A 12,205-nucleotide genomic window follows, 5' to 3' on the forward strand; every position below is an offset into this window, starting at 1 on the left:
CTAATCAAAACTTAATTGCATTTTAATTGCATTGCATTGGCAAAATAATGTGGGCAACCGGTATTATTTATATACAGTTGTAGTGTTTATTAATAGTTTGAATGAACTTTTATTTTTATATTTTTCAGGTTATAATATAATATAATAATACTTTAATACTTTCGTCATGTGATTTTGTCTTTTTTATTTGCTTTTATATTTCTAGTTCGTTATTTTTAATTATATAATTTTTATATAGTATAAAATACTTAAATGTAATAATAACTACACTTACAACAGTTTTATGTAATGTATTAAAATGATTATTAATATTTCGAATTAAGCAGTATTTTCATAATTATATGAGTTCTGCCATAAAAATGCAATTAGACTGCAGAAATGTCATTTTTGCACAAAATTGCATTGCCAGAATAAGGATAGCAACCAGTATCATTTCTATACTACTGTGGTATTTAATTTTTTCCTTTTATTTTTTATTATTTTGTTTATAATATAATATATTTGTTAGTTTTTTTAAGTTTTAGTACTTTTTTTTAATATATTTTATTTAGTTTTCATTTATTTATTATATTATATTTTTTAATATAATATAATAATAAGAGTTATACATTATCTGAAAGCTGAATAAATTAATCCAAGATACAACTATTAAAAAAATTTGGAATCTGAGGGTGCAAAAAAAAGGGGGGGGGGGGGACGCCTTTAAAGCTGTCCAAATGAAGCTCTTAGGAATGCATGTTACTAATCAAAAATTAAGTTTTTAAATATTTATGGTAAAAAGTTTACAAAATATATTCAGGGAACATGGTCTTTACTTAATATTCTAAAGATTTTTGGCATACAAGAAAAATCAACAATTTTGACCCATGCACTGTATTTTTGGCTATTGCTGCAAACATACCCGTTCTACTTAAGACTTTATTTTAAGAAAATAAAATAGTGTATTGTTTAAATAAAGTGTGAAAAAGCGTGCTCACATTTCGGTTTTCACATTAATTCCGTTTAATATTCATGAGCTTTTCGAAGCAAAGTGCCGCGTGATCTAATATTCATGAGCTGCCGCTCGCGATTGGAAGTCTCCTCTGCATGACGTACGCATGACCTAATTAATATTCAGCAGTTACGCTTTCGCTGTGCTTCGTATTTTATCCGGCTGAAGTCAGAGGCGCACCGCTGCGCCGGTGGAAGATATTTTATCCTATTTATTGACGAATAATTAACATTTTGAAGATTTGATATAGTAGAGCGTTAAAATAGGTAATAAAACGCTTTCGGACTGGATAATGCCGTTGAAAACGACTCTTGTGCTGTCCAGTTGACTGTGAAGGAGATGAGGAAGAAATCAATGGATCAGCAAACTGTATCCAAGAGATCCAAATGATCAACAGCAGATGTTTTTTTCCAGAGAAAACTACTGGAAGCTGTTCAATGACGAATGTAAGTGGCTTGTTTTAATCATGGATTGATTTTTTGATTGTTTTACGTTATTGTTACATCGTTATAATCACTTAATAGTTATTGTTAATGCGTTAATAGTGTTGTTAAAAGTGAACTAGCAAATAGCATCTTGTGAAGAGGTAATAGTTAACGTTGATATTCAAAACAAAAGTTCCTGATGCGGTGGTTTTGTGTAGGTTAGTCATTATTAGACTGTTTTCACTAATGTTTGGTTCCCTCAGTTTCTGAAGGGTTCATTTCTGATGACATTTGCTAGGCAACATAATCATGCAGTTCATGTTCAACAGGAAAAGCTCAGCAGGACTCCAGCTTGTGCTGGAGAAAGACAAAGTTAGCAATAATCACTCATATGTGGGATATATGTACACTTGTTCATGCAAAATTATGAATTCTGAAACTTAAAGTCAGAAAAAGGAAATTCTGAGAATGATTTAGAGCTTATAGTTTTAAAAAACTGTGCTTTTGGGGAACTGTTGTTGCTAGGGTGTTGCAAAAAGTTATTTTAATATTATAGCATTAAATATTATTGTTGTACTTATTTATATTTGGAATTTGGAGCTTTTATCATCATGTTTTAATTTGATAGTTTTAGTAATTTTATGCTCGGTAATAATCATTATTTTTTTAATACATGTAGCTTTAATTTATTTTTATTTCAGTTTTAGTCATTTTAGTACTGAAATGTTATATAATATAATAAAGTATAATAATGCTTTAATTTAATTCTTAGTTTCTTTAATATTCTGTTTAGTTTCAGTTTTATATTATTTTATTTTTATATACAATATAATATAATATTTACCACTTTCAGCAGTTTCATTCTACTATATATTATATTATATTATATGATATTATATTACAAACTACACTTTTAATTTTAAACTGTTTATTTTTGTTATTTTATTTTTATGAAAAAAATCATATAAACTACACTTTCAGTAGTTTCATTATTATATTATGTTATATTATATTATATTATATTATATTATATTATATTATTATAATACAAACAACACCTAGGTATTTTAATTCAGTTTCAATGTTATTTTAGTATTATTTATATATCGTTAATTATTAATAATTTAAATGAGCTTTTATTTTTAGATTTTAAGTTTTCAGTAAATACTATAATATAGTATAACATAATAAAATAATGCCTTAATTAAAATTTTAATATATATATATATATATATATATATATATATATATATATATATATAAATACTATAATATTAATATATATTTCTGTTTATTTTAATACATTTTTATATAAACTACACGTTCAGCAGTAAAATATAATATAATAATGCTTAATTTAAGTTTACGTTTTAGTAATTTTGCCCTGTGCTTTAGTTATTTTATGTATTTTTTATATATACTATATTATATTATAATATATATTATATTATTAATATAATAAAATAAAATATAATTATGTTTTAGTAATTTTGTCCTGTGCTTTTGCAATATTTTTGTTTATTTTTATATTATATTATTTCTATAAACAATTTCATATAAACTACACGTTCAGCAGCATTATAATACAAACAACACTTAAGCATTTTAATTAAATTTCAATGTTATCTTAGTATTATTTATTCACCGTTATTTATTAATATTTTAAATTAGTTTTTATTTTAAGTATATTTTAAGTTTTCAGTATATAATATAAAATAACATCATAAAATAATGCTTAATTTAAATATAAATTTTAGTTTACGTTTTAGTTTTAGTCTTTTTATATATATGTTCATATATATTATATTATACTATAGTATATATATAATATAATAATAATAAAATAAAATATAATTGCATTTTAGTAATTTTGTCCTGTGCTTTTGCCTTTTTTATATATATTTCTGTTTATTTTTATTTTTATATTATTTTATTTTTACTAAAAATTTAATGTAAACTACACTTTCAGCATTATATTATATTATATTGTTATTATTTTTATATTTTAAGTTTTTAGTAGGCGATATAATATAAAACACTGGAATTCGTTCACAGTTAGTTTCAAAGTAAATCCCACACTAAATGTGTTTCAGTGCAGCAGCTGCATTTGAACATTGTGGTCTCAGGTTGGGGATTTTGGAAAGAAACTAAGTCAAGGTCAGTCCTGACAGTCACAGCTTTGTCAAGCCAACATAATGATGTCAGAGAGTCTCAAAATGATTCATTGTTCCGGTTGAGGAGACTCGAGGCACAATGCTTTATTAGCCTTTCATGCATAGATTACAGAACTATTCCTTTTTCAACATAATTGAGCTGTATTGATGAAGAGCATTTGTGTGTGTCCGCAGCTGAACTGCTTCGGGCGTCACCGCAGACGGACGGCTCCGCAGAACAGCGGCAGCAGAAATGAGCTGTTCTCGCCGCCGCTTCACTCCAGGATCAACGGCTGGTCTCTACCTCTGCACGGATTCCAGCTCGTCGCCTGGCTCATCTACTGTTTCATGGCCATCGTCGGCTTCGGAGTTTACGTTCCTCTACTACCGGCGCCGTGGAGCTTTGCAGCGTACGCCGTATCCTATACAAATAATCCACAAAAACAAACATTGACAGAAAATACACTGCAAAAATCATATGATCAATAAATCAGTCAATGTTTTTACATTACTTTAACTCATCAAAATCATTTAACCAGTTTCAACTTCATGATTTAAAAATTCAACTAGACAAGATTTTTAAAAATGACAACCAATTTGATTATACAGCAGATTAAATAGTTTGTAAATTGAGGTAATTTATTTTTACAGACTGCCGCCAATGTTTACATTTAGTTCTGCCATAAAAAAACAGTTAGACTAAGCAGAAGTGAGTAATATTTCCACAGCATTACCAAAATAATGAAGGCAACCAGTATTATTTATATACTATTGTTGTATTTTTAGTATAATTACCTTTTATTTTTATATTTTTTCATAATTTAATATGATATAATAATACTTTAATTTTAATTTGTCAAAGTTTTAGTAATTTTGTATTGTGATTTTAACATTTTTATTTGTTTTTATGTTTTTGCTTACTTTTATTTTTAATAAATAAAAGTATTTTTGCACAAAATTCCATTGCCAAATTAAGGATAGCAACCAGTATTTTTATATACTATTGTAGTATTTATATTTATATATTTATTTTAATAATATAATATAATATTTTTTATTTTAGTTTAAGTTTTAGTATTTCATTTTAGTTTAAATTTACATTCAGTTCTGCAATAAAAACCCAATTATTCTAAGCAGAAAAGTGTGATTTTTGCTCCACATTGCATTCCCAAACACTTGGTCTGTGCAAACAGATGCAAGAAGAACTGGATGTACTGAAAGATCATAAACAGACAATATATCTGTTGCATTGACTCGGCTGATTGCATGCAAACTCAAAAATAGCCAAAGTTTGTCTAATTCATGAACAAATGACTCTTATTTTTAAATGAATCAGTCAAATAGACTCATGGTTTATTAATATAAATCAGTGTAATGAAAAAGCAGGCGACGTGTCTCTTAAAGGGATAGTTCACCCTAAAATGAAAATGTGATGTTTATCTGCTTACCCCCAGGGCATCCAAGATGTAGGTGACTTTGTTTCCTCAGCAGAACACAAACGAAGATTTTTAACGAAAACCGGTGCAGTCTGTCAGCCAAATAATGGAAGTGGATGGGCACCAGACCTTTAAAAGTAAACAAAAACATGCACAGACAAATCCAAATTACACCCCGCGACTCGTGACGATACATTGATGTCCTAAGACACGAAACGATCAGTTTTTGCGAGAAACTGAACAGTATTTATATCATTTTTTACCTTTGATACACAGCCACGTCCATCTCTCCTGAGCACGAGTTTAGCATCTGGCTCGTGACATGTGAACGCGCTCTGGTGTAGAATACGCAAACACCGGAAGAGGAAATCACTGAAAAGTCCCGGATGAGTTTGCACAAGCAAACGTAATCTTTTAGCTTTAAATCGGTTTGAACAATCAGGATAAGCACAAGTAATTAGCATTGTGAATAGCCGCTATACCCACAATCTCTGTGCTCTGTGTAAACAATAAGTGTTGTATACATGCGACAGATCGCTTCCGGCGTTTCCGTATTCTACGCCAGAGCGAGCCGGTGTAACGAGCCGGATACTAAACTCGTGCTCAGGACAGATGGACGTGGCTGTGTATCAAAGTTAAAGATACTACAGTTGTGGCCAAAAGTTTTGAGAATGACACAAATATTAGTTTTCACAAAGTTTGCTGCTCAACTGCTTTTAGATCTTTGTTTCAGTTGTTTCTGTGATGTACTGAAATATAATTACAAGCACTTCATACGTTTCAAAGGCTTTTATTGACAATTACATGACATCTATGCAAAGAGTCAGTTTTTGCAGTGTTGGCCCTTCTGGCCCAATCAACTTCTGAGCCAAATCCTGACTGATAGCAACCCATTCTTTCATAATCACTTCTTGGAGTTTGTCAGAATTAGTGGGTTTTTGTTTGTCCACCCGCCTCTTGAGGATTGACCACAAGTTTTAAGATCTGGGGAGTTTCCAGGCCATGGACCCAAAATGTCAACGTTTTGGTCCCCGAGCCACTTAGTTATCACTTTTGCCTTATGGCACGGTGCTCCATCGTGCTGGAAAATGCATTGTTCTTCACCAAACTGTTGTTGGATTTAGGGATGCTCATTTCGGTTAATTTTCCTGACCGACAACCGCTGCTCGTTATCCGAACATTAACCGTTAACTGATAAAATTAGAATAATAAATTAGTTTAAAATAAAAATAAAATGCACGAGTATCTGTGATGATACATTAAAAATACAAGCAAATGTTTTATTTTAACGTGCAAACAGCAGCATACAGAGCAACAACAAAAACTGTATTGACATATACTTCAATTATCACGCATCAGCAGCGGTTCTGAGAACAGAGAAAATCTGAATGAAAAAAAAAAAGAATAATATAAATAGGCCTACACTAAATATGTATAAATTAAATAACTACCTAATTAAGATGACAAAACTAAAACACACTGAATCCTTTTATGCGCTTTGAAGAACTGTACCGGTCTTATTCTTCTCGTCGGACATAAAAATATATAGCAGGCCAGCCAATACCTCAGTGTGCCTAGTTTTTAACATGTCCACATGCTGTACGGATAGGCAGGACCGCTGCCTGTTAACTCTTAGATCCGCGAAAAAAACACCATCACAAAAACCCTTTCAATTTTCGGTTCGGGACTTCCATCCACTGTCATATGCGTGAGGAGAAGCGCGTGTTTTACAGCGTTCAGCAATAGCCAATCACAGACATGTATGTTGATTTGATTATCACTGTGGCCAATCAGAGGAGGCTATGTTACAATCCACTCACCAACCAAAGTGCCGGTTTCAGTTTTGCTGAAACTACACTTTCGCGAACTCTCTTATTAAAACAAAGAAAGTGTTGGCATTATATAAATAAGAGATTAATTGTGCAGTGTAAAGGTTATTTTATTACTTTTTAATAACTTTATGAGATTGCGATGAACTACTCTAGGATGAGTGATAGCTTTCCAGTGATTGTAACGGGAGCGCCTATTGCGCACTTTCTAGACTATAATTCATTCAGAATTTGAATACATTCACTCACGGATTCACTCTCTGATAACCAAATAACGCCACTTGCCATTGAGTTGCATATACTACATCTGTTTACTAAGTAAAGGTGAAGCAAAATATGTCTGTACAGCCACACTGCACGTGTCGACATGCGCACGTGAGTAAACAGATAACTTACAAATAGCATTATTTCTTTCACCATGCAGCAAATGTAAAAAAAAAAGAATAGAAAAAAACCCTTTTAAACCGTTTAACTGATAGTAATATTCGGTTAAAATTCTTACTGTCGGTTAACGGTTAAACGGTCAATATGAGCATCCCTAGTTGGATTGTTGGAAGAAGTTGCTGTTGGAGGGTGTTTTGGTACCATTCTTTATTCATGGCTGTGTTTTTGGGCAAAATTGTGAGTGAGCCCACTCCCTTGGATGAGGAGCAACCCCACACATGAATGGTCTCAGGATGCTTTACTGTCGGCATGACACAGGACTGATGGTAGCGCTCACCTTTTCTTCTCCGGACAAGCCTTTTTCCAGATGCCCCAAACAATCGGAAAGAGGCTTCATCTGAGAATATGACTTTGCCCCAGTCCTCAGCAGTCCATTCGCCATACTTTTTGCAGAAGATCAATCTGTCCCTGATGTTTTTTTTTTTTGGAGAGAAGTGGCTTCTTTGCTGCTCTTCTTGACACCAGGCCATCTTCCAAAAGTCTTGGCCTCACTGTGTGTTCAGATGCGCTCACACCTGCCTGCTGCCATTCCTGAGCAAGCTCTGCACTGGTGGCACTCCGATCCCGCAGCTCAATCCTCTTTAGGAGACCATCCTGGCGCTTGCTAGACTTTCGTGGACGCCCTGAAACCTTCTTAACAGTGCAGTGGAAAGTTTTTTTCGGGATTAAGTTAATTTTCATGGCAAAGAAGGACTATGCAATTCATCTGATCACTCTTCATAACATTCTGGAGTATATGCAATTTGCTATTATAAAAGCTTAAGCAGCAACTTTTCCAATTTCCAATATTAATGTAATTCTCAAAACGACTGTAGATACTAAAATACTGTTCAGTTTCTCGCAAAAACCGTTCGTTTCGTGTCTTAGGACATCAATGTATCGTCACGAGTCGCGGGGTGTAATTTGGATTTGTCTGTGCATGTTTTTGTTTACTTTTAAAGGTCTGGTGCCCATCCACTTCCAATTTTTGGCTGACAGACTGCACCGTTTTTTTGTAAAAAAATCTTCGTTTGTGTTCTACTGAAGAAACAAAGTCACCTACATCTTGGATGCCCTGGGGGTAAGCAGATAAACATCACATTTTCATTTTTGGGTGAACTATCCCTTTAAGACAGCAGCGTGAGCTGAATTACAGGCTGATGTCAGCAGTGTGTGTTTGTGCAGATAATTAGAGGATGTAATGAGACAGACTCTCTCTGAGCTGCTCACGCTCTGTCTATCGCTTGTTGAACCTTCACACTTCACGTCTAGCTGATCGGCACAGCGTTTGTTCTGCATTTGGTGACTCACGTGGTGGCCGTAACGATCGACCCTGCGGATGTGAGCGTTCGGAGGAGGAAGGATTACTCCAGCCCCATGCCTGTGTTTGACAACAGCAAACATCAGCACGTCATCCACAATCTGCACTGCACGCTGTGTGAGGTGGACGTGTATGTACATGAGCAAAAACACCTTTATATTTAAACCCTTCAGAGAATATTATTATACCATTGCAATAATTATTCATATTTTAATTTAGCTTTTATTTTTATATTTACAGTTAAATAAGGATAGCTACCAGTATTATCAGTCTATTATTGTAGTATTTATTTTTATGTTTTTTGGCTTATAATATAATATTTTTATTTTAGTAAATTTGCTATGTGCTTTTGTCATTTTTTTGTGTTTTTTATATTTCTATTTAGTATTTTTTATTATAATATAATATAAACAACACTAACAACAGTTTAATTCCATTTTCATGTTATTTTAATATTATTTACATAATAATGTAGTATGTATGAATTTTGCGTTAGCCTTTATATTTCTGGTTTTCATTTTAATTTCTTTAAGATTTTTTAAGTTTTAGTATTTCTATTTGTTTTTAAATATTTCTATTTAAATTAGTAATTTAAATTTAAGTAATTTCTTTGCTTAGATTTAAACTATAGATTTATTTATTTGATGTATTTTTGGCGTATAATATAATATAATAATATTTGTATTTGTATTTTTATTTTAAAACTTTGTTACCCTTTATATTTATGGTTTTCATTTTAATTTCTTTACAATTTTTAAAGTTTTAGTAATTTTTTAGTTTTAGTATTTCTGTTCATTTTTAAAAATATCTATTTACATTTATTTGTATTTATATTTACTCTTAGTTTAAGTAATTTCATTACTATAGATTTATTTAGATTTATTACTATTTTGAATTAGCAATTTATTTTTAAATTTACATTTAATTAAATAAGGATAGCAACTAATATTATTTGTAATGTAAAATAATATTTGTAATTTTATTTTAGTTTTAGTAATTTTGTTATGTGCTTTTGTCACTTTTTGTGTTTTTTATATTTCTATTTAGTTTTATTTGTAATTATTTTTTATATAATATAATGTAATATAATATAAACGACACTAACATTATTATTTAGTATTTTTTACATAATAATGTAGTATTTATTCAAACTTTACATTAGCCTTTATATTTTTAGGTTGTCATTTAAAATTATTTAAAACTTTTAAAGTTTTAGTAATTTCTGTTTATTTCTATTTACATTTATTTGTATTTGTATTTATTTTTAGTTTAAGTAATTTCATTACTATATATTTATTTAGATTTTTTAATATTTAGAATTAGCTTTTATTTATATATTTACAGTTAAATAAGGATAGCAACCATTATTATTTATATGTTATTGTAGAATTTATTTGGTCTATAATATAATATGATATAACATTTGTATTTTTATTTTAGTTTTAGTAATTTTGTTATGTGCTTTTGTCACTTTTTGTGTTTTTTTTTTACATTGCTATTTAGTTTTATTTTATTTATAATTATTTTTGTAATTTTTTTATATAATATAATGTAATATAATATAAACGACATTAACAGCCCTTTCATTCAATTTTCATGTTATTTTAGTATAGTTATTTTAAAATTTAGTGTAGTTATTTTAAAATGTTTAAAGTTTTAGTCATTTTTTAGTTTTAGTATTTCTATTCATTTTTAAATATTTCTATTTACATTTATTTGTATTTATATATTTTTATTTTTAGTCTAAATAATTTCATTACTATAGATTTATTTAGATCTATTAATATTTTGAATTAGCTCTTATTTTTATATATTTACAGTTAGGATAGCAAACAGTATTATTTATATATTATTGTAGTATTTATTTTTATTTTTTTGGGCTATAATATAATTATTAATTTTTATTATTTTTTAATTTATTTTTACTTATTTTTATTTTTAGGTTTAGTCATTTTACTACTTCGGTTTAAACTTTTTATTTTAGATAGTAGGCAATGTTTCTAATTTTTTAAATATATTTTTAAGTTCCAGTATTACAGAAAATGACTTTTAGTGTAATTTTAGCATTATTTATATACTATTGTAGTATTTATTTATATTTTGAATTCGTATTTATTTTTATATTTTTTATTTTAATTTGTTTTAAGTTTTGGTAAATTTGTTAGTTTTGGTCATTTTTATTAGTTTTTTTTAATTTATTTCTATTTAAATTAATTTTTACTTATATTTATTTTTAGGTTTAGTCATTTTACTACTTTGATTTAAACTTTTTATTTTAGATAGTAGGCAATGTTTCTAATTTTTTTATATATTTTTAAGTTCCAGTATTACAGAAAATTACTTTTAGTGTAATTTTAGCATTATTTATATACTATTGTAGTATTTATTTATATTTTGAATTCGTATTTATTTTTATATTTGTAGTTTTTAATTTTAATTTTAATTTGTTTGTTTTGGTCATTTTTATTGTTTTTTTTTTTATTTCTATTTAAATTTATTTTTACTTATATTTATTTTTAGGTTTAGTCATTTTATTACTTCGATTTAAACTTTTATTTTAGTTAGTAGGCAATGTTTCTCATTCAAACATATATTTTTTAAGTTTGAGTTTTTCATCCAATATTACAGAAAATTAATTTTGGAGTCATTTTAGTATTTTTTTATACACAATTGTAGTAGTTATTTATAATTTGAATGATCATTTATTTATATTTTCAGTTTTTATTGTAATTTGTTTTAAGTTTTAATATTTTTGTAATGGCTTTTGTGATTTTTTTTTATTTCGATTTTGCTTTATTTTTATTTTTTAAATTTAGTGAGTCACCTTGATCATTTATTTCAGTTATTAAACATGTTTTCTAAGCATTTTTCATCATATATTTACCGTATATTTTACTTTATTTTTTAAATATTTGTTTCATGAACAAAAACAATAGTTTTAGTTGTAGTCAACAGTAATGTTCTGTTTTAATTTTATTTTCTTAAATTGCAATTCAGCATCCTGTTTGCTATCTTTTGGAATTCTCAGTTCATTTGTGAATGGCACACAGCTGCAATACAGAAATGTCTTTTGTCAAGACAAACGTTGCTTTAGTGATTAATCAGCTTTTTTTCTTCACAGCGAACCTAAAGCCAAACACTGCAGCACCTGCAACAAATGCATCGCAGACTTTGACCATCACTGCAAATGGCTGAACAACTGTGTGGGAGGAAGGAACTACTGGTGAGCAGAAGTGCCATTTGATAACACAAATGTAGAAGTAGCATTTGCATATATTTGATGTTTCACAATGGCTGAATGTTGATATAGGAATCACTGGTTTTTCCCAGGTTTTTTTTCATCACCATTTCCTCTGCTGTCATTGGGATGATCCTCCTCATTCTAGTGGTCTTGTTTGTCTTCATTGAACACTATGTGAATCCCGCTGTCCTGCGCACCGCTCCGCAGTTTCAGAGTAAGACTGTCTGTGTCTCAAAAAGCTGATCAACACATTAAATTTATACTTGGGTTCATCAAGGATGCATTAAATTGATTAGAAATGACAGTAAAGACATTTATAATGTTACAAAAGGTTCTATTCTTCAAATAAAATGTATCACAGTTACATGTTACAATGTTTCTTGAGG

General features: G+C 29.2%; 1 protein-coding gene across 1 annotated transcript; it reads left to right on the forward strand.

The window, feature by feature from the left end:
• The first annotated feature begins 1,428 nt into the window (after positions 1-1,428).
• Positions 1,429-12,062, forward strand: LOC141342471 (palmitoyltransferase ZDHHC11-like). Its single transcript, XM_073846921.1, has 5 exons — positions 1,429-1,437; positions 3,765-3,986; positions 8,530-8,708; positions 11,700-11,801; positions 11,909-12,062. The coding sequence occupies exons 1-5, from the start codon at positions 1,429-1,431 to the stop codon at positions 12,060-12,062; spliced, it is 666 nt and encodes a 221-aa protein (XP_073703022.1).
• The last annotated feature ends 143 nt before the right edge of the window (positions 12,063-12,205 follow it).

This window comes from Garra rufa, chromosome 9, assembly GCF_049309525.1.
Source record: "Garra rufa chromosome 9, GarRuf1.0, whole genome shotgun sequence".
NCBI lineage: Eukaryota > Metazoa > Chordata > Actinopteri > Cypriniformes > Cyprinidae > Garra > Garra rufa.

Bases quoted from the DNA above. Each gene is read 5' to 3' on its own strand.
- LOC141342471 (XM_073846921.1), top strand. The intron at 3,987-8,529 runs GTATCCTATACA...CTTCACGTCTAG, and splicing joins GGAGCTTTGCAGCGTACGCC to CTGATCGGCACAGCGTTTGT. The intron at 11,802-11,908 runs GTGAGCAGAAGT...GGTTTTTCCCAG, and splicing joins GTGGGAGGAAGGAACTACTG to GTTTTTTTTCATCACCATTT.